Source organism: Pantherophis guttatus, chromosome 3, assembly GCF_059756535.1.
Source record: "Pantherophis guttatus breed Tessera chromosome 3, ASM5975653v1, whole genome shotgun sequence".
Lineage (NCBI taxonomy): Eukaryota > Metazoa > Chordata > Lepidosauria > Squamata > Colubridae > Pantherophis > Pantherophis guttatus.
This window is the reverse complement of record NC_142065.1, coordinates 153934676-153959206: the sequence shown is the minus strand read 5'-3', so window position 1 is coordinate 153959206 and position 24531 is coordinate 153934676. Positions and strand designations below refer to the sequence as shown.

The following is a 24531-nucleotide window of genomic DNA, read 5'->3' as shown; positions in this document are numbered from 1 at the left end:
TGACATTTCAGTCTCTCTAGGGCATGAAAGTTCCTACAACAAAGAAAAAAAACAAAGATACTTGGCAATATTTATTTAATGTTTTTGACATCTAGAGTGTGATACTCCAACTTCCCTGCCCTTCCTGACAGCAACCATAGTATTCAATTATAACAAATAAAAACCATCTTCCAAGCACAGTTATTTACTAATGCATATGCGCGCATTTGAGTGCTGTAATTAACATTTTAGCGGCTGTGTGGACCAAATGAGATACTTAACACATGTAATAGTTGAACAGATGCATAGAGTAATGGAATTCATAATCTACTGGGGAAGCCCTGTAATAAGAAATAATGTGTTAACACTGGAGGTTTGTGTTTAAAATTTATCTACAGTTAACATATGTCAAGCATTGCATGGCAAAAATAGGAACGTCCTTTCATGAAATTAATGCAGATGGTAAGCTTAGTTTTTGGATATCCAAGTATATTTTCTTATAATTATCCATATTTTGGGATATGTTTGTAATATCAACTTCTTCCATTTATGCATACGAAATAAGTGGGAATCTGGGTAAAGTCTTCTTTGTCAATTGTAAAACTCTTCCAGAAGAGATCTAACTGTAGTATATATGTATTTATATATTTATTAGATTTTTATTTCACCTTTATTATTTTATAAGTAACTCAAGGCAACAAAAATACTTAATATTCCTTCCTCCTATTTTCTTCACAACAATTCTGTGAGGTGAAAGAGAGTGGTTGGCCCCAAATCACTCACCTAGCTTTCATGGCTAAGGCAGGACTAGAACTCAAGGTCTCCTGGTTTTTAAAATGGTGCCCTAACCACTACACCAAGTTCTCAGTTTTTGTTCAGTTTTCTAAAATTGCACCCTAATTTTAGAGTTCCAAACTATTGCTATCTTAGAATAACAGAGTTGGAAGGGACCTTGGAGGTCTTCTAGTCCAACCCCTTGCTCAGGCAGGAAATCCTGTACAATTTCAGACAAATGGTTGTCCAATGTCTTCTTAAAAACTTCCAGTGATGGAGAATTCACAACTTATGTAAAATGTGGAAGAACATCTTCTGAGGAAGATTCAGTATTAGACTTAAACTTGAAATTCTAGTCCCTTGCAAGACTCTTTTCCTGATAACTATCTTCCGTAATTTCTTATTTCATGAGGTATCTAAGGCCATATGAAAATGGATTTATCAATTTCAGCAGTATGGCCACATGAGGATCTATTTTGTAAGTATTGCTTCAAGTCCCAAACTTATTCAAATAAAGAGAAGCATGTTAGGACCAAGATCTGCTGGCCCTTCTTAAAATGCAATTCTTCCACATTGATACACTGAAATGATGCATGGGAATCCCCTAGGACTCATTTAAATCCCTTACAAATATTTATTAAAGATTCCTATACATATTTCATTCTTCATCTGGATGCCATTAAAGTGATGTTTCTTTCTATGAATTGGATGAGTGCTTTTATTTCCACAAATGGAATAATCAAAGGTAGTGGCTGATGCACTTTGCAAGAAACTTCATTTTTCTTCATTTTCACTACAAATTACTGAGACCACCTTCAGAGCTTGAAAGTTGTCCTAATCAGATAAAAAGCCAAGTCAATACTACCATTTAAATTAGACAGAGCAAATTTCAGGCCTAATTTTAGACTACTAGATTTCCTTATCAGATCATAAAAATCTCAAGGAAACATTCTTGAAATATTTTACCTTGTTGTACAGATTCGCCACAAAAACCCCTTAACCTTTTTTAGTATACTGACCATGGATTTGAGAGAGAATTTACATTTTCTAATCCCTTCCTATTTACAATTCCGTTCTATCTTACTTTCATCAGGTCCATGTCCTCTAACATCTCTATATTTTTTCTCCTGTGTTTAATGATACAATTGTGGACAAAAAATTTTTAATGCTATAGAGAACATGTTTAATAAATAGCATTTTAGAAATCTTTCTTATTAAAGTTTCTGGAATTCACTACTTATCATAAACAAAATTAAAACATCAGTAAAATTCCCAAAACCATTTTTAAAATGATACAGAAAATTAAATTATAACTATTTTATCCAAACATATGTGATAAAAGAGCTCTGTTCTGGAGTCTACAAGCTGAGGTTTATAACTTTTCCTCTATGTTGAGAAAATCTACATACATTTGCCTCAAAGGGACAAGATATCATAGGTCCATTTTTGTCACTACAGGAACAATGTTGAGAAGTTATTCTGAGGAGTTTTTCTTCACAGGTGACTATTGTCTGATTTATTTTGGTTCCTTTTACCAACTAAATTTATCACTGCTAGCAGTAGGCAAAATGCTTCAAATGCAGAAACATTTTCTGCTCAAAATAACTGGCTCAAGTCTGAAATGGGTTGTCCCAATCATTCTGGAAATGCTTGAAGCAGCTCTATTTCAGGTGCAATTCTGAGCTTCAATTGGCTCCTGATGGTTGGAATAACCCATTTTGAAACCAAAAGTACTATTTCAAACTTGAAATGTTATGTTTCAGGCTCAAATAACATTTCAAATTTATTTTGCATATCCTTAATTTCTGTCTTCCAACCTGCCACCAAGAAATGTTTGGCATTCACATCTGTTGGTGAAATTTGTTTGAAGAGGTTGGTTGGTTGGTTGGATGGATTAAACCATTTATAGGCTATCACACTCCTAGTGACTCTCAATCAGTGGTGGGTTGCTACCGGTTCTCCCCGGTTCTTGCAAACCGGTAGTAGAAATTTTGAGTAGTCCTCAAGCTATGTTGCATATTGGAGGAAAAAATCTTTTCTTGATCTTATTACCTTTTCATAAGTGAAATGGGTCCGTTACAGTATATGTATCAGAAATATTTCCTTTTGTTCACCCTTCTACATTTTTCAGATTGTATCCTTTTACAGGTAATCCTCAATTTATGACCACAATTGCAACTGAACTTCTATCACCAAGCAATGCAATTGTAAAGTGGGTCTCACCTGATTTTATGACCTTTTTCATTAAACAGTCATTAAACATTTCACTGCTGTTGTTAAACAAATCACATAGTTGTTAAGCGAATCTGGCTTCCCCCATTGTCTTTGCTTCTTAGAAGCCCACTAGGAAGGTTGTTAATGGTGATCATGTGACCCAGGATGTTGCAACTGTCATAAATCCATGCCAGTTGCCAAGCACCTGAATTTTGATAATATGATTGCAAGGACACCATGACAGTCCTAAGTGCAAGAACCTGTTGTAGATCACTTTTTCAGTGTCATTCTAAGTTTGAACAGTCATTAAACTAATGGCTATAAATCAAGGACTGTCTATATAGGAGTGGAATAGTATTTCCTTTGTCTGTTGAAACATACTACAAGATTCTATACTGCTTAATGTGATTAACCCCAGTACTACTGCTACAGGTTTACTTCAGTCTGGGGACAGTCCTGAATTCAGCAAAGATAAATAAAATATGAGCAACCACAGTCCTACACATCTGTTTGGATCTCCAGCCATAGTCATCCATAGGAGGCAAGAGTGGTAAATGGCAAAATGTGCATTGCAATTTATTATGCAAATCACCTGATTGCAGGGGACATTGGTTAAAAAAAAAAAAGACCAGAGTTTCACATTCTGACTTTGCAACACACATTTTTTCTTTTTCTTTTCTGTCACTGAGATGCCAGATACCAGATTCATATTTCCCCAGCTTTTATTGACCTGTTTTGACCAGATACTTAACACATGCAAAAGGTGATGGAACACAACTCCTACAAATTCTGTGATAAAAAAATAGAAGCAGTAGAATCAGATATTCCATAATAGATGTTTTTATTTTAACAAACTATTTTCATTATTATCAAAATCCAAGTCAAATTTTCATAGTGTCTCAATTATAACCCATAACTGTCTTAAATTCAGGATATTTCAGTGTATGGACAAATAGCAGAAAAATGAAATCCTTTATATAAAAATTTATTAATCATTAATGAATCAGATGAAGACTGAAATATGGTAAACCTTGGCTTAGTAAAAGCATTTTCATAATAATAAAAAGTGCATTTTTATAGTGCCTGACTATTCTAATATATATAATTGCATGGAGATGAAGAAAAATAAATACTTATTTGTAACTTTTATTTTCAAGTAGTTATGACATATATTCTTCCTTCCCTATTGCAGCTGTTCCATTTCATCTGGTTGTTTCTGCAATCCAACCAGAAGAAATACTGTGTGGGTTGGTACTTGCCTTGCTCTTTGAAGCATAAACATAAGAAATATTTTTCTTTTCAAAATTTATACCATTTTTCCTAAAGCACAACAGACATTGAATAAATTCATTCTCAAATATGTTAACATTTATGATAGGAAGAGAATGGAAAAAATTCTTGAGTTAAGACAATTCGTACTTGGCACTGATGGTTTTCCTGACTGGAAATCAATCCTGACTGTTCATGGAAGGACAAATTCTGAAGCCGAAGCTCAAATACTTTGGCCCAACATATTGTGTTATTGACACAATGAACATGAATTTGGGCAAACTCTGGGAGACAGTGGAAGATGGCATGCTATGGTCCATGGGGTTGTGAAGAGTTGGACACAATTTAGCTACTGAATAACAACTGATAATTTAAAAAAAAAGACTCAAGCAGAGTTAGCTCAGTTGACACATCCATTAGAATAGACAAAAAACACAATGTTTGCCTTAGAATAAGGAAAACTAAATTAGGCAATTGTGTTGGACTGTACTTTTAGATATCTATATAGTTTGGCTTTTTTTTAATAGTCCTTTTCAGTGAATATCATTATTTTATGTGAAATTAAATAATATTACTATACTCAATCTGATCAGCCCATTGATGCTTCTTTCTTTAAGCATGATGTATTTCTACCCAAACACAGGAATAATTATGCCCAATTTAATAGAGTAAAAACCCCAAGCAAAACAGATGTTGGAACTGTTACATCAGGAGGATATCCATTGGAACTTTGGAATAGGAGCTGACCTTGGAAAACGTCTAGGTTTGCCAGAAATAAAAAAAAAGTGGTGTGTGAGTCATCAGTCACCGCCAATGGATGGTGTTTTTGCCTTCTGCAACCCTAAAATAATAATATTTCCCCTTTGATTTAATATAAAGTCCTACTTTGATTTTAAATATTGTTTTAAATGTTAGTTTGTTCTGCTGAGAAATTGTTTCTAAAAAGTACAATTCAAGCACAATTCCAAATCCATGTTTTTAACCTGTAATCTTTTTTTCAGTTCTGAAATCCGCATATCCCTGTTTAAATCATCATTTAACACCATTTAGACATCGTTTATGCTTTCTAAGGAGGTTGGATATAAATAGAACAGGTCTATTTAATGATAATAAGTTCACACATCTAAAAATAATATGGCGACTATAAAGATAATATATTCTGGGGTGTGGTAAAATGAGAGTAATTTTAATATCCCCATTGTCCAAAAAAATAGGCTTTACCCTTTTCTGAGTCTTAATTATTATGTATATAAACTTGCTTGACTGAATTAACAAATGAATCTGTCCATTGATGACTTCTTGAGTCTGCCTTATCATCACACCCTATATCATCCACTCTTCAATTAAAGGTTTCTTGGAATCAAGGATGTCACTGTTGAAAGTGGTGAACATAATGTCACTCCTTGACTGACACCCTATAGTTTCTTACAGATCGGAAGTAATACTAAAAGCATACTATTTGTGTTGATTCTGAAATTCAAGGTTTGGCACCAATTAACGGGCTAAATTTGTTGAAATGGGAAGTAGTTATAATTTTCAGTTGGCTGCTAGAGGTAGCATGCTTATCTGCTTTACCACATGGGTTTTTTTTTAAATGTTTCTTCAAGTGATAGTCCATTTTTTTCTAAAGAAATACAGTTCATAACAAAATATTTTTTTCCACAATTCTTATTAATATTCACATGACATTATTAATATTGACAGTATTGAAAGACTAGAAATGAGTCGCAAAAGCATACATAAACAAAAATATACATCCTATTTTTAAAAAGAGTATATAGAGTGGCATGGAAGCTTCTGTTAGAGGCCCTTCCTTGATAGAAGGAATGCTTGCCATCATGTCATATCCTATCATGTTACATACTAGTCATTAAAACTGAGTGCCTTAACATTTCAATTACTGCAAATCCTTTCAATAAAATACCAGTACTATCTTGCGTTCCTTAGAGGACTACAATACAAATACAATGAACAAAGTAAAGCTGTTCTACTTCCTTCTGTATAAATTGTCAATTAAACTGAAAAAAAGATGAAGGCTTCCAAACCAAAACAAGATGTGTTATGTGCATTTTATATAATTTATAGAATTTAATTATATAATTTAATTTATATAATTAAAATTATGCAATAGAAATATTTTATATATTTATGTCAGCATTCATATGCATAATTATGTAATTGGCATTTGGGCATTGTTGATGTTGGTTCTTGTCATTTGTGTAATTTTATTTAATGGAATTCAGAGGGGAGTTTTTCCTTTTGTTATTGAACTGTGATTCACAAACACTATCAGGTAACATAAATCAAAGATGCATAAAAAATAATAAATAAAAACTATTACACATAAACATTCATATTTGTCATATATGTAAAAGTTGCAAATAGAATATATTTTGCAATTAAGATAAAATACAAAATCCAGCCATACTGATAGAATTGTGATTCCTGGCTCTGGTGCTTCATTTAACACTATGATATTTTCTAACATGGCATGAACATGCCTTGTTAGCCCATCTCTCAATTTTAAAATTATCTACAATGTTAGGCAATTCTTTTTTTAACTGCTACGATTAATAGATTCCTTGTTTTTAAGCTTGAGATTTGATTCCATGAATAAGTACAGTAATCACATTGCTGGGAAGCATTCAATTCTTTATTTAGTAATGATGCTTATCTCACCAATTTCATGCCAAAAGAGTATCAACTGATCACATGACCACCACAAATGAAGTAAAGATATGAAAAGCTGTTTCACTTCTATTGCCCAGGGTTAATGGGCAATAGCCAAATTGGTTGTTAAAGTAATTTTCTTCTAGCATGTGTTATCAATAGTTGTCAAGTTGTATATTATTCCTGTGGCATTCTAGAAAGCAAAATTAGTAGCTCTGCAATCATCTTTATTTTAAAAAATGCTTCTGGGTTTAAGTACTGTATTTTCCGGCATATAAGACGACTGGGCGTATAAGACGACCCCCGAATTTTCCTGTTAAAATATAGGGTTTGGGCTATACTCGCCGTATAAGACTACCCCTCTTCCAACGCACACCAAATAAAAATTAAAAAACATCAACTGGCTCACCCACAATGTAAAAGCAGCTGTGCTAGACCCAAAATGGCCCCTGCAACAAGCAGGAACCTCACACAGCCACAAAAAGCCCAAAAACCCAACTTTCACACTTTACACACACACAACACAACACAACTGGCTCACCCACAATGTAAAAGCAGCTGTGCTAGACCCAAAATGGCCCCTGAAACAAGCAGGAACCTCACACAGCCACAAAAAGCCCAAAAACCCAACTTTCACACTTTACACACACAAAATTCCACATGCAGCTTTGTGAGATTTTGTCTGTTTGTGTAATTAGAGTGAAACACTACAAAAACATACTAAATCTCAGAAAGCTGCACAAATATTATTTTATTTTATTTTATTTTTATTTTTATATGAAAGCTAAATTTAAAACTTCCTAAACTTTAAATGGCTAGGTCTAAAAAAGAACAACTAAAAAAAACCCCAATTAACTATTCTTTTTAAAGATCCCAAAGGGGAAAAAAACTTACCCAATAGAACAGGGGTCTCCAACCTTGGCAACTTTAAGACTTGTAGACTTCAACTCCCAGAATTCCTCAGCCAGCTTTGTTTTGCTGGCTGAGGAATTCTGGGAGTTGAAGTCCACAACTCCCTGCCTACTTGATTGCAGGCAGGGAATTGCTTGCTGATGGAATCGATTCAGGCAAGCGAAGCAAGGCAAGGCAAGCAGCTAAGGTAAGCAAGCTGGAGGGGGAAAACTTTTTCCCTTCCCCATGGCTCTGGCGATCCCAACTGAGTTGCCTGATTAGCAGATCGTCAGGGCTTGGATCGTCAGAGCCATGTGAAAAGAGAAAAGTTTTTCCCTTCCCCATGGCTCTGGCAATCCCAACTGAGTTGCCTGATTAGCAGATCGTCAGGGCTTGGATCGTCAGAGCCATTTAAGGCTCGTCAGAGCCTTTCGGGCTGGTCTGCCTAGTTACAGGAGAACAACACCTGGCGTATAAGACGACCCCCGACTTTTGAGAAGATTTTCATGTGTTAAAAAGTCGTCTTATACGCCGGAAAATACGGTATTCATTATTTCGATGTATGCTTATATGCAAAGGGGGGAAAGGGGCATGCTGGATTAGTAGGAAGAAAACAACCTGTGTGGGATTAACCTTATATTCATTTCTGTGTGCTAATAAGTGAGTGTTTTATGACTAGTTATACCCATTATGGCAACTATTTGGGAAAAACTCCAGGATCTACTTTCAGAACTTTCCTACTAGCCCAAAAGAGCTCTGTGCTATATTAATACAGTATATATGGTCAGAAATGCACAGACCATTAGAGATCTTTGCTCTTTAGTGTAACCCCCTTGAGAATGCTAGCACTTAATTCTATATTCCAAAGATGACTGTACTTCTACAATTTTGTATATATTTGGATTATGCAGTATATCTTAAATATAAAGTAGGTCAAATGAATTTATTATAACTTACAAGATAAATAATATTTTCATCATCATACTTATAGTTGCATGTATTCAATGTTTGTACTGCAGGTACACTGACCCAGAATGAGATGATATTTAAGCGCCTCCACCTAGGTACTGTTTCATATGGAACAGACACAATGGATGAAATTCAAAATCATATTATCAATTCATATTCCCAGGTATTTAGTTTTTATTCTTACTTTCCTTACTATAAGTTATTTTGTTAATAAAACCCAATACCTAAAAAGCTAGAGTACAGGTAGTCCTCGACTTACAAATTTGTTTAGCAACCACTTGAAGTTGCAGTGGCATTGAAAAAAGTGACTTACAACCATTCTTGCCCTTACAACTGTCATAATACAAAATTCAGGTGCTTGGCAACTGCCATGTATTTATGACAACTGCAGCATTCAGGGCACATGTGACCTTCCCAGATGGCTTCTGACAAGCAGAGTTATTCAGGGAAGCCAGATTCACTTAAGGACCATGTGATTCACTTAACAAATGCAACAAAATTGGCACAAGTCACTTAACAACCGCCTTACCTAACAATGAAAATTCTGGTCGCACCTAGTTGCAAGTCAAGGACTACCCTATACTGTAATATAATAGTGCAGTTGATATTTATTTATTTTGTAAATTATACTTTTGATTACATGATGAAAAATATTTCAAATCTACCTATATGAAAGATTTAACATGTATTAGTTCTCATAGATAAAATTTCAGCTTCAGATTTGAATAGTTAAACAATAAAACAATAACAAAGTTCCCTTAGACAGAATACAACTGCATAAGAATTACAAAGCCATTTTGTTTGTTTTCACTATAAAGATCTGAAAAGGGGCTATGCCTCTTGATAAACAACCAGTGGCGACAGCACATGTATTTGTGCCTCATCACATTTTTTGTCAATCTGAACTCATATGCTGTTAATCAAAAGTCATCAAATGGAGTTGATAAAGTCAACTTTGCCTCTGGTGCATACAGTACGTTTTTGCCTCTGAGTGGCATGAAATGTTCACTAAGCCCTGCACTTGTGTCATTTAAATGTCTGCTGTTTGCCTGGACAAGATAGAAACCAAGCAATAGAGCAGTGATGGCTAACCTTTTTGCCATCGTGTGCCAAAAGCAGGGTGAGTGGAGGGGGGGTCACACACATGTGCTGATAGCCATAATTCAATGCCCCCCGTGCCCAGCCCCCCCATGCATGCGCACATGAACCACCCACCCCGCTTTTGGCACATGTGGGCCCAGTAGGCCCATTTTTCGCTCTCCCCAGGCTCCAGAGGCTTTCTAGGAGCCCGGGGAGGGCAAAAATGGCCTTCCCCACCCCTTCAGAGGCCGGAAATGTCCCATTTCTGGTGGGACTGGAAGGCCCGTTTTTCGCTCTCCCCAGGCTCCAGAGGCTTTCTAGGAGCCTGGGGAAGGTAAAAACAGCCTCCCTCACCACCCCACCCCACCCAGGTCCTCCGGAGGCCAGAAACAGCCTGTTTCCCGACTTCCGGTGGGCCCAGAAAGCCCGAAAATCAGCTGGCCAGCACACACATGCGTGCTGGAGCTGACATAGGGCAATGCTTGCATGCCCACAGATATGGCTCCGTGTGCCACCTGTGGCACGCATGCCATAGGTTCGTCATCACGGCAATAGAGAGAAGCAGGGCAAAGGAGATTTCCTCAAAAGAATGCACCATATCATATGGATGGAGCTTATTCATTGTAAAAACTGCTTCATCCTCATATTCTATGTGTCCATTGCATGCTACAATTTATCAAAATATAGTAAATAACATTTTTTCAAGATATCTTTTTCTTGAAATAAGTTATATGTAAGTTTAAAACTCTTTTGTAAAAATATTAATATATTTTCACCATGAATCTGATACCAAATAAATATATGCCCACTTAACAATAAATGCAGTATGGGATATAAAGTAAAATTTCTTGGTTTTTTTCCCTTATTGAATTGCACCACATAGATCATTGCTGTGAATCCTTACATCAAATGTGTTAAATATACTAGTGTAACTTCCATGATAAGAGTAGCATATTTGGAAAAGCTGATTATATATACAAAAGCACTTGCTTCTTACCTTTTACTCATAATAATACTGGTAAGTGTGGGGAAAAAGCTAAGATACTACTATGTTTTATGCAAAATATTGAATTAACTTTCAAAATATTTAAACTAAAGACCTCTTAGTTTACAGTCCATGATTTTCATCACCATTGTAATATACCAGCTACATGATAAGTTTTAATAGCTTTAATTATGTCTACTACACATTACCTCTTGTTCTGCTTATTTTACTGAACTTCAGCTTCCACAATTAAAAAAACAACAAATGTTGCCCAATGCACATGCTTATATATATATAACAATATTAATAAGCCAAAACTATTAAAAATAATTATAAATGGGTTAGTATTCACATTCTGTACAACACATCTACATGTGAAAGAGCAGTTGCCTATATTGAGCTGTAATATGATTAGTAATATGATTTAACACTTAAAATATTTTAACACTAATATAATAAAATATACTAGAATATATTATATTATATTTATAGTTATAGTTATATTATATTATTACATTACATTACATTACATTACATTATATTATATTATATTATATTATATTATATTATATTATATTATATTATATTATATACCATCTTTCTTAGATCACAATATATCAGTTACAAAACTATGCAAGTATAAGAGACAAAGAGAAACTGCATTAATGGAGAATGAAGTATAACGTCTATTTAATTTATGCAATACATTCCCGTTATAAATCTAGCACTTTAAGTGAGAATACCACAACAGAGTGATGCAGAATCCAATATTCTTACTAAATAGTAAAGCATTTTTAAAGGAGAGATAATTTTCTGCTCTTAAGTAAATTATTTTATTAAATACCCCAATAATAAATTCATTTTTGCCACTTGTTATAAATTAGGGGAAAATAATCTTCCATAAAAATTAAATAGCTGCTTAATAGTTGCTTCAAAAAGCAACTGTTGTGCATTTATTTACTTAAGCAATAACTATTAATGCAACCAGTTATACAGTGGTTCTTGTATGGTATTGATTTTTCTACCTTGTATGTGTTCAGTTTTATTAAGATGACAATAGTCAAGTAGGTCCCCTCTACTGAAGCACACAAATCTATTATAACCTGATTATATTTCCCCACTGGAAGCATTTTGTGATAGAGGGCATAATCTTTAATGGAATTTGTGTGAAATTAAATTACACAAGCATCAATAAACATAACATAATTCAGAAGGAGTAAATCTGCTTAATTTATTAGTAGTTGCAATGGCATCAGTGTTAGTAGATTGCAAAGGCAAAGGTTTAAAGCAATAGCTGATCAGAAACTTAAACCTTTTATTAGACTCCACTGTAATTTGAGGGGTAAAATATTCTCATTCCGTGTTCAATATATGAATAAAAAAATGCTTGTTGCCAAACAGGATTTCAATGTTGTTACCCTACAGAAAATTTAAGGTTAGTTTTTATAATACCGGTGACATGACAGAGATTGTTTTGCAGTGCTAATCCAATATAATTCTTTTTTTTTTTTTTAATTTGATTTGTATGCCGCCCTTCTCCGGAGACTCAGGGTGGCTTACAGTGCATTAAGCAACAGCCTTCATCCTTTTGTATATTTATACAAAGTCAGCTTATTGCCCCCACAATCTGGGTCCTCATTCTTTATTATAACAGTACCAACAGCAACATTAGCATGCATTGTCCTGTTTTTTAAATATACCGTTTTGTGAGTACTATAAGAGCAGTTTGTACTCCCTACAATTCTTATTTGTGTGAGATGATGTTTTTTGGTGATGTCTTGGGTTGATTTTTAATAAATTGTATGAATGTGTATCCTCTCTTAGTATCCTAAGATAGAGAATGTGTGTGTGCCATTTCTGTTAGATCAAAGATCACACCAAGCTTTACAGAGAATATTAAGAATCCTCACTTCAAACAAAGGCCCCAGTTTAGAAAATGTTCAAGAATTTTTAGACTACAAGGCAAACATTATTTAGTAATCTAGTTGCCATTCAAAATATAAAAGGGGACTAAATTTTGAAGCATTCACTTGTAAGAGATTTAGGGTCCCAAATAGTTATATTTCTTGATAAGGCCATTTTTTTTTTTGCAACCATATTCTAAGGAATGATTATAATTTTACTTTTCATAATACATAAGGCACGTATATTAAGGCAAATGTTGAGAGCAACTTAAAGCTTACAAGCTTTTGTAGATTTTCAACATAACTCCTAAATGCACCTGTGCCTGACTTGTCTTTTGCGACTTGGCTTCCCGTTGTTCTTAAGTGGTGATGACATATATCAGGAAAAGTAACATGAAAAGTTTCCCTTAAGAAAAAGGGAATTAAGATTATTCCAAGATTATCTTTACCTTAAAACAATTCACTTACCTATTGCATGTATTCACATTAGTCCAAACATGGTAAAAATATTGTGTTCTTTCCCAAACCACGTGTATAAGGAAGCATATGGTTTTATCTTGTTTCTTATTTGCACAACCTTTCTCTTCACAAAAGAAGGGAATGAATAACATTTGTGTGTATCTGTGTGAAAACTTTGGTCTGAGGTTATGAATTTCCTATAGAAAGTTAAGCTTAGGTATTAAAAGAGGATGCATAATTAAAGAAGAGAACATTTGGCACAAAATTTAAAATTAACAAAACATAGGACTTTATAATCCAGTTGTTCTAGGATGAAATGAAAGAAATTGATAGTTTTGTTTTATCTTAATGTTATATTTATATTTCAAAGATGCATACACAGTCTAGTGGAAACAGTACCAGCTCAACGCCCTCCAGAAAGATGCAGTCCTCTGCCCCTAAAGTTCGAAAAACAGTCAGCAATCGAATACATGAAGCAGTAAAAGCTATTGCATTGTGTCACAATGTTACACCTGTGTATGAATCCCGAACAGGAGTGACTGGAGAAACAGAATATGCAGAGGTAGATCAGGATTTCAGTGATGAAAATAGAACTTACCAAGCTTCAAGCCCTGATGAGGTAAGGCTGCCATAATTTAATGTGCACAATTGTCAAATGCATATATCAACTGTTTTGATATATAACAAGGTTTTCTGATATGGCAGAATTAACAAATCATTTGGAGATGTATTTTGATTTTGGCAAATCAATAAGAAATCTTGGAGGATGCCTCTTTATGTAAAGAAAACTATTTGAACATGGAACAGATAGGACAAGAAATCCTGGAGGACGCCTCTATGGGATTTACAATGTAGGCTGGTGAAACCATTGAAGACTCCACTTGAATGCCAAAGATTGATAAGAGATCAAATCCTATGATACTATTGAAATCATTTAAAGGTTAAGATTATGAAAAGCAAAAAGAAGAACTGTAAAGTTGGACTATTTGATTAAGGATCAAATTAAGAAATAAGGATTTCATTTGGTATTTCTGATAATTTTTTTTTCCAGAACCAGGACAGAAAAGATTATGATTTCTGGATTGCATATAGATAAAAATTAGGGTATAGGAAGAAGGGTTTTTTTTATTTGTAACTTTAAAAGAGGGTGAAAGAGCATATTAGCTTATGCTTGGTGTGATGAAGGTTGAAAGCCACTTCTTTATTATTCCCTTTGTTAGCTTTTTTCTTTTCTCTTATACTTTTTCTTTTCCTTTTGTTCTTTTTTCTGCACCTTCTGAATTTTTCTTTTATTTATATTTTTTTTTCTAGCTTAGTTTGTATTAGTTTTACGATCTTTATTAAAAAAAACTTCAAGAAAATTATATTTTAAAAAGAAAAGCCTTGATTTCTCCTTACTGTGCTTTGAGATTTTTAGGCAAATGGATTTTGGATTGTATATCTAATAACAGCACTTTGTTTTCTTTCTACCAAGACTTGGACTATTTAAAATGCAGTCAACCCAGCTTTTTGTTCACTGCCTCTGCTTACTCCTGGTTTTCTACTATTTAGCAAAATAGCTTCATTCTATTCAGGCAGGCATTTGTAGTTAATCTTGGCTGAACGGTCAATCAGGATTTACATTGCTTAGTCGTGGACTAATCAGCGTCATTTTGTAATCCTTAAAATTAGTCTTCTAAATGTTTTTATAAATTTAATTTTTCTAATGATTTTTCAGATTTTGTTAAAAAAAGACAAAGTTGCACAAAATAGCCTGCAACTCATTGCAGGAGTTATTTTTTTTTTTTTAAAAAAAACCTATATTTAAAAGAACATGTTTTCATCATACTTTTTTAAAAGAGCTATATTGATGCAATGCCTGCAAATTACTGGAGCCTAAGGAAAATAATGTAAATGGTTCATTATTTAGCTTTCTTGCAGTTTGGTTGACAGATGATGCTAGTGTTTCCCAATCACACACTTACTATTTTAAAAGTAATTTTATTGAATAAAGCTGTGAATATTGTACCCTGGAGCTTTATTTAGCAAAACAGCTCAACTGATGTTTTCTTTTTCACTTTATAAGTGACCTATCAAAATATGTTTAGTTAATAAACAACCTTTTAACAATCTAGTTTTATGCATTCAACCTTGAATAATAAAATATTTTCAATTTTGTATATTGTGGTATCTAATAATATTCTTAGAGTTTATAACAATTTGCAGGATAAGTTCACGGCAAACTGTAGGAAAGATACAAGATACAGTTTATAATACAACTGATTCTTCCATTCCTAGAATCTATAACTCTAGCTATTCAAATGCACCCTAATTCATTTTAAAGAAAGTTAATACCAGGGCATCATTATAATGCATATAATTACTGTAGCTTCAGATTAGTAACTTATTCTGTATTCATAGCATGAGTTCTACTTATGCCAGGCTCATTGTTTCTTATGATAAGTGATCAATATTTCATTTTCTCTGAAAAAATCGAGTTTCATTTGTCTATTCCTAGTGCCCTCAATAGCATAGCAAAGAAAGCAAACATGTTCAAGACTCAAACAGCATCAGCAGAGTTGTCTGTAGTGTATATTCAGTTAAACTGGTGCTAAAATGATGAAATATACAATGTAAAAATATATAAATGGACAGAGCAATGGGTTCAAAAGTCACAAAATCTAGATAATTCTTGTCATCAAAAAACCCCTATCTTTATTATAAAAGATTGAGTACCATAATTTCAATTTTAAAGAAACTATAGAAATTAATTGTCTAACTTATACTAACTTATAATTTCAACAATTGGAACATATAAACACTATATTAATATTTTATGCAAACAGGATGATTTTATCATGTAAACTAATCTTGTAAATTGAATAATCAGTTCAGATTTGGAGTAGGGTTGACTCCATTTTGGAGAGCAATTTTGGTCAGAGTGGTCAGAAGGTGATTTGGTGTTCTCTTTTTTTTCAGGATGTATTGAGGCAAAGGCTTAACAATGGCTTAACTGTTTATGCTATGCTTTTCTTGAATCACAGAGGCATTAAACTTATGGTCCAAATTCATACTAGTTCTGGAACAGCAGTGGGATTGGTGCATGTGATAATATCAGTGGGAAGGAGTGGTTAATGTTTTATTTGCTCTTCTTTCTAATACTTCCTCTCATAACTGAATAATTAGTTGCATTAAAAGTACAGTAAAGGGGAGAAAGGCAAGGTAATTGAAGGCTGTACATGCACCAGCTTTGATAGTTAGAATGTTCAAAATGGTAGCTGTGAGCACTTGAAGAAGTGCTTGTCTCTAGTGTCTGTGGAGCAAGACTGATTCAAGTCACAATAGACTTGTGACTTCCCTGTGCAAAAAAAAATTCCAATGTCCCAAGTCTTAGACCAGGCAAAGAAATTAAAGCATTTGTCTCTTTAGATTTAGTGGAAGAGATACATCTGCTTCCAAAGTGGTATCTCTCCTCCGTACCCTATGCCTTTATCAACAGTGTGGATCTAATGGCTCAAAGAAACCTCCAGAATAGAGCAAGAATGGTGTTTAGCATTGGGAGGGGGGGGGGATACTTCTCTCATTGAATCAAAAAATCCTAAAAATACTTCTCTTGTTGAATCAAAGAACTAGAAAAATGCATAAAAGGAAAAGATGCTTCTAGAATCACTCCAAATGTTTTGGTGGTAGTCCAGAGGTACTGTATTTAAAATAAACTAGATTATGGTCCTGTTTCATGCTCATGAATGGATTCTGTGAGCATTGTTTTAATGAGCAAGAGAAAAAAAATGTGAGATACAAGGTTATATGTTTATATAGCCATGGTTCACATGGTGCAATTAACTAGACGTGGAGTAGGATGTTATGGAAACATTCAAACCCAGCCTATCAATTCTGAAAACTAGCCCAGTTAGAACCTGAAATAGCCAATTTGGAGCCAAACTCAGTCAACCATGTCAGAAATTCAGAATTCTCTTTGCTTTCAAAGCAGGCAAAAAGGGGCCTGTCCAATTTATATGTTTTGTGCTATCAGCCTACACAGAAGAAGTTGCAGGCGAGAGATGGCAAAAGGGTGGAGTCACAGCTCCATCCCCACTTTATTTGAGGGGCCATTTCTTTTTTAATCACTGAAAAATGTTTGTCTCCTAATCTCTTCCATCTGGGAAGATTCCAGTAATGGCTATTATACAACTGACTGAGTCATCTCTGAACTGCCCTGCTGGCAGGTGAGTTGATTACCTCAAGGAACAACTAACTGTCAGGTTATCTAATCAGAGACATAATGTATTTTCAGTTTTCTCTAAATATTTTTATATGTTTAATATATTTTGTTAAGTGTTGAGTGCTTAATTTTAGAGTAATCTAATAACTTCAAAATCAGGTGATTTGGTTCCTTGATTTTTATGTGCACACAGGTACAACTATCTAAAATGAGGTTGTGCTATAAACTGCCAACTCAACCAGCATGTGAAGCCAAGCATAAACTAAATAATAAACAGATGTGAGTCACCAAATATAGAACATTCAAGTCCTCCGTTGCAATGGGGCACAAATGAGATGATAGGGTATTAACGGAAAGATGCAATTTACAGGTCAGAATGTAATAGTAACCTTTCACAGTGAAAATTGAAAATTAACCTTTGGAGTATTGGATCATTTGCAACTAATATAGTAGGCTTCTTAAACTTTAAAAAGCATTGCTCTTGTGGAATCAAAAATGACATTTTAAACTATATTTATTCTGCTGTCTTCCTCCGATAGCAATCTTTTAACAAAATTGTTATTTAGAGATACTATATTAATGCCGTTCTGTGAAAAAGCATTTGCCTCCTTTCCGATTTTGCATGAATGTTATCAGAACTTAATACATTATTGGTTTAAAAAGGGATTTGAGTAAACAATAACACCATAAATTGATTCATTTATTTCATACCCATATTCATCCAAATAGCAATATGCCAGGATTATTATATTTATTTGCCTCCCATCTCTTGATCAAGGCAACTCTGAATGGCTTACAGAGGGGTGTCAAACTCAATTTCATTGAGGGCCGCATCAGGGTTGTTTTGACCTCGGGGGGCAGGGGGGGCAGCTCGACGTCACTTCTGTTGTGGGCCTGTTGTGGCCTGAGCACCTTGCCAGTGAAAACAGGGTCCTGAGTTCCATTTTTGGCTGCCACAGCCTCCTGCAACTCTCTGCCAGTGAAAATGGAGCTCGGGAGGGCTGCCCAAGCTCTGTTTTCACTGGTAGAGGTTGCAGGAGATTGTGGCAGCCGAAAACAGAGCTTGGGAGCCCGTTTTCTCTGGCAGAAGCACCGCAGGCCGAGCTTTCGCTGTTTTCAGGGTGGCCCCGTGGGCCAGATTTAAGTACCCCGAAGGCTGAATCCGGTCCCTGGACCTTGACACCCCTGGCTTACAGTGTAATAAAAAATATATAAATACCCAGATAATTTTAAATATAAAAACAGATTAAAATTACAAAAAATAAAACTAAAATAAAAAACTTTGAAGCAAAGGAGTGTGGGGGGTGCCTTCTCTATCAATGTGTGAGTAGCTTCTCCTTCAGGACCCAATCCTAATCAACAAGCCAAGTTTTAAGGCTTTTCCTGAAGGCTGAAAGAGAGGGGGGACAGATCCTCTGCAGCAAGATATTCCAAAATTCAGGGACCAGGGCAGAAAAGCCTCTTCTGGATCTCACCAGCAGAAATTCCTTGGCTGATGGAATTGATAGTAGGCCTCTTTTGCCAGCACAAATAGGCCAAAATTATTACTGACCCTCCGGGGGTCAGTATTTGCAATCAGACATTTTCCTGTTGCTATTGATCGGACTCTCACATCATTGTATGGAAATTTGGTCTATTCCTCCATGTAATGGAGGAATTCAATTTTAATTCAATAACTTCTGAAGGTTTTCTAGCACAGACAGTTCTTTTTAGACCCTTCCACAATTTTTGTTCTGGTCTAGACATGTCTGGAATATTGGCTTGGCTGTTGCAAAATAACTGTAATTATTTACTTGTAGACTTGTTTTTCTTGCTGAATGATCTATTTGCATTTTAGCTTCAGATGACAAAGAGTTTATCTCTCACAGCTACTGTCCTTCTTTGCATGAAGGATGATTTTGTTTATGACGTAAATTAAATAAGCACCAAACATTGATGTCAATTTTTTCCTTGCTCAAATTTCATTTATTGTACCAATAGGATCTTATGAAACTTTCATGACAATGGTAAGGATACATAAAAATTCAGAAAAACTGAAAGGGGCAGACACCTTTCACAGAACTGCATATGAGGCCTTCCAACCTCTTTTATTTTAGATTCATTTTTATTTCTTAGGTGCTCACATTAATCTGGCCACACGAATTACTCAATAATGGATTATTTCTTTTTTTATTTATCACGGGTGTCTATGAGGGGAAAAGTCAAAAACAATATAACAGATTCAGTATTGCAATACAACCCCAGTGTGTCCATGCACAGGCAAAAGTGGGTTGAGGCTTGAATTGCAATGCTAATTCCACCATCTTGCCTTTTTAAACTTCCCTCTGCAGCTGCTGCTGTTACTAGTATTTTCCAATCCGGATACATACTTAATGACTATTCTTGAAGGAAATTAGTTCAAAAATTCTTTCTAGCCTTTCTAGATGAGCCATTTTATAGATGCTTTTTTCTATGTCTTTAAGAAGATATATCTGCTGTACCTATGTAGGTATATACTCACCAGATATCTACATTGTGAGTTTTATAAAAAGTTGTAATCCAGTGTTGTTGTGTGAATGTATTTCATTTCTCTATTCCCTGTAGTTTGCTGATGATTGTAATTTTGAATTGCGACTTATAATGAATTGCTTTACTTAAGGATCTTCGTGATTTTATATCATTTGCTTGCAGAATACAAAAATGGTTTTTCCGCCTCTATATTTTTATTTTACTTAATAATATGAGTTTATTTTGCATTCAGAAATAAGAAGCCTAAATTATTATTTTTCTTTCTATTAAAATTATATGGCTTGAAACATTTTAGTGCAGGTACATTACTACAAGTAGTCCTCAGGTCATGATAATTTGTTCAGTGACTTTTTGAAGTTACGCCAATGCTTCATGAATAGTAGTTACAAGTGGTCCTCAAAATTCCTGCCACTGCAGCATCCTCTTGCAGTCATGTGATCAAAATTTTGGCACTTGGCAACTTGCCTATATTATTATCAGTTATTACCAGTTGCAGCATTCCACAGTCACATGAGCAAAAGAACAGCAGTGCAGGAAATAAGCTTCATCATCACTTGTAAGGAGCAATTACCCATAAACTGTGGGACAGACCAGAAAGGCAGCAGTGGCTCCTCAGGCAAAGACAATAGCTGTGTGGAAAGTGCTGTTCAGGGGCCATGAAACTGGATGAAATGGAGAGTTGAGGACTTCTCAGAAGCACAGTACATGCTCTGCAGCTCATGTTGGAAGTGCTCCCGCAGAACTGTCCTGCAGGCTTCAATGAGAAGTAAAGGCAAGTCCAGCACTGACAGAATCTACTCTCAGGCCTTCTGCTTGGCTGGCCCAACCTTCCTCCTGCAAACCCTTGTGAAGCACCAGCAGCTTCCAGTATGATGAAGGCTGTGGGCCATTCCTCCAGCTGTGCCTCCTGGAAACCCTCTTCCTGGAGCACTGCCATCACCTCTCCTATCTCACCTGGCAATACTGTGCCACGTTCGCTGGCCTGTCCCACCACACTCTCCACAGTCTGTGTGCTATCACTCCTTACACCAGTGATGGGAGATGGGGCTCCTCCACTCACACCATTGTCCTTCCACCTTCATTGGCTCCATCCTGCTGCTTCCATCCTGCCCAGCAAACTCTATTTAATAGACAAGTCTCTGCTGTGCTTGCATCCTAGGGCCCTCACCCATTGCTTGGATACCATTCAGCAGCTGGAGGAGCAGTGGCAGAGGCAGCAGGGATAGACAGTGGTGTCAGAGTGGCCAAAAGGACAGTGATGATGAAGGAGATAGGTAGGAAAGGGGAATTGAAGCAGGTAGCTTGCACAGGCAAGAAATGCATGAAGGACTGCATCAACCTGGCCTAATGCATACAATCTGGACTGCTGGGAGTGCTGTCACTAAGTGGCATGGTCATGTGATGTTTTACTTAACCATTTCACTTAGCAATGGAAATCCAATCTCAATTAGGGTCATAAATCAAGGATTATTTGTAATAGTCTAGAGCCACCTTGTAGTGGAGACAGGCAGCATAGAAATTAGGTAGGTAGGTAGGTAGGTAGGTAGGTAGGTAGATAGAATGTGTTTTACTTAATATCTAAAAGCTTCTCAATTACAATAACGTTTTTATTATTTAATTTTATCTGCCTTGAACTTTTTATTCAGATCAAATTAATATGCACATTTGCATATTCAGTTTTAATTCATCTGAACCAGAATGCTGTTCTATGCCAGATATGCAGTCAGATAGACAATATGTTGGCAGACTTGAGCAATATATTTCTGAAAAAAATTCTCATTCTAGTACATACATAGCTAGTACATACATAGCTAGTACATGCTAGTACTAGTTTAATATAGTTTTAAATCCTGTAGGTCCTCAAATATTGTCTCAGGCCAAAGAATTTATCAGATTTTACTGTCTTATTTTGAACATAGAGGAAGAAATCTAATATCAGAGCACCTTCACAGCCAATATGTGGGGTATGCTAAGTTAGGAAACAATATCAGTGGTAAGGATTAAAATGACAAAATTATACAAAGTATGGCAAAAATGATGTTTTCATTTTTACGTTATTAGAATTTGAATGAAGCTTGCTTTGGAAAAAAGGCAGTTGCAAATTCTTTATTTTCAACAAAATTAAATTGTAGGATATATTCTTATATCCTTACTTAGTGAAGTCTGCCAGTTTGAACTTCTTTAAAAGGGAATTATACAAATTTTGCAATGATAAGACTACTAATGGTTATTGTTTTTTTTCCCCTAGTTAATTATTTGTTTGCTGAGGTTTATGTGCTGTTCCATTGCAAGAGGACTTTGAAGAGCTTACATTTTCTTCTTATAATAAAAGGATTAAAATACCAAAAAGTATAATAAAATGAGAAACAGTAATCAAAATGGCAATACAAAAGTTACTAAAACAGAAATTAAGGTTATGAGAACAAAGCGTCCAACCACAGCCCAGTAACTTTTACTGGATCTCCTCCTAGGGCTTTCTTAAAAAGCCTTGTTTTAATGGCTTTCCTGAAACATTTAACAGTGTGGTAGCGAATTTGATTTTGAGTAGTAAGCTATTTCAAAAAATGAGAGGCTACAAAATTGAAGATTTGACCTAGAGCAGAGGTGTCCAACCTTGGCAACTTTAAGACTTTTGTGGAGTTCAACATGCTGCCTGGGGAATTCTGGGAATTGAAGTCCACAAGTCTAAAAGTTAACAAGGTTGGGCGTCCCTAACCTAGAGTATTAGTGAAATGTAACAAACAAATAATACATCTGTGATGATTCAATAAGAAAACTACAATGATTAAAATAGATTAAAGAAAGAGAATAAACAATTAATAAAAAAAGAAACAAAAGGAGACAAAAAGGGGGATAAAAATAAGGATTGAATTTTATAATTATATAAAATGGTCACTGGTGATGAAAGCAATATATTGTCTCTCACATCAGAGTTAATTTTTTTTTGCTGTTATACATCAGTTGACAAAATGTACTTTGTCTAGTTGCTTCCAAATTGGGAATCATACAAAACAGCTATATAAAACGCAATAGTTATTGGTTGTACTGAATCTATCACCATTTGTATATTGTATTCCTTTTTATTTGTTGATTTTTTTCTGCATTGAATTTTATTGTGTTCATTTTGATTTACACAGAGTACGATTGACCGTAATCACTATTGTATTTTTATCTAGGTAGCTTTGGTTCAGTGGACAGAAAGTGTTGGTCTTACTTTGGTGAACAGGGATTTGACTTCAATGCAACTGAAAACCCCCAGTGGACAGATTCTGACATACTATATTCTGCAAATTTTCCCTTTCACATCTGAGAGCAAGCGAATGGGAATCATAGTGAGGGTATGTATTGTTAATATTTTCTTTTCTCATTGGAATCCTGGTGAAAATATCCGATCTTGTACATATTTATAATATAAGGACTGGAAGAAAACATAAATGTCCTCTAAAATATTTTAAGAGTAGATTTTGTTTTCATCAATTTTCATAGTATGGATTGACTCATTTCCTAACTTTTACAGATTCTATATTCTAGGAATGAAAGGAATAAATATTGTACATGTGGTTTTAGGTCAGCATTTGTTTCTTTTATCCTTATGTTATTGCTGTGCTTATTTTTAGGATGAATCTACAGGTGAAATCATGTTTTATATGAAAGGTGCAGATGTTGCAATGTCCTCCATTGTTCAGTATAATGATTGGCTAGAAGAGGAGGTAAGAAATATTGCTAACAATTGCTTCAATTTTGGAAAAAGCAAGTGTTTTACTTTATTATTAAAATGTATAACAGAATTTAATAATAAAAAGTGAATAATAATCTTTTCTAATCCAGTAACATCTAACTTGCCTACAGCAAATATAAAACAAAAACAAATGAATAATGAATTTGGAAAATTTTTATCTAAAGGTTCATCTAATAATTGAAAAGGAGACAAAAGATATAACTAATTTAATAAGTAATGTAAAATGTTTTTTTTCTGAATGCAGTATCTATTAGAAAGCAAGGATCTTACTTTAAATCTAAACAGTCATCATAAAAATGATATCATATATGCTCAATCTGTTTTGCTGGCTTTGCTTTTCCCCTGGACAGCAGAAATATATTTAAATTATGTATGAAAGCATGTTTTTACAAAAGAAATGCATTATACTATATTGCTGTACTGGACACCAGCAGTTGTCTTTATTTGACCTTACATACAGATAATATGGTAATGTGATAATCACACAATGCATGTTCATAATGGTATTGGCAATATAAATCAATAGTCGCTTCAGGCAGTTTGATTTAATCAGGGTCATGAATAAATTAAATTCCCTGAAGACCTAATAAAGTGTCATAAAAATTACTTTCTGTGATAATGATGTACAATTAATTGTAAAATGCTTGCTTAATTTATTTAGCATTATGAGGTCAAATCGATACACATTTTGCATTAGAATGACAGAAGTTTGCTTTTTAAAAAATGATCTTTTTAATTTTACTATTTTAATAGAGAAAAATAAGCTTATTCTAAGTACTTTAATGATGTAGTGTAGACATTTTCTATAATAAATGTACAATATAGCCTGAAAAAATAATTTTGAAACCATATTTAAAAAATAAAGGGAACATGTAGTCTAAGTCAGATA

General features: G+C 34.6%; 1 protein-coding gene across 4 annotated transcripts in view; it reads left to right on the top strand.

Annotated features, from left to right (window-relative positions):
- ATP9B (ATPase phospholipid transporting 9B) overlaps positions 1-24531 on the top strand; it is a 158922-nt gene that overhangs the window by 101888 nt on the left and 32503 nt on the right. For all 4 annotated transcript variants that reach the window (XM_087890377.1, XM_087890376.1, XM_060682069.2 and 1 more), the window contains exons 14-17: positions 8817-8929; positions 13565-13813; positions 23080-23241; positions 23521-23613. In XM_087890377.1, coding sequence (XP_087746503.1) covers positions 8817-8929; positions 13565-13813; positions 23080-23241; positions 23521-23613 — 617 coding nt within the window. The remainder of the gene's footprint in view (positions 1-8816; positions 8930-13564; positions 13814-23079; positions 23242-23520; positions 23614-24531) is intronic.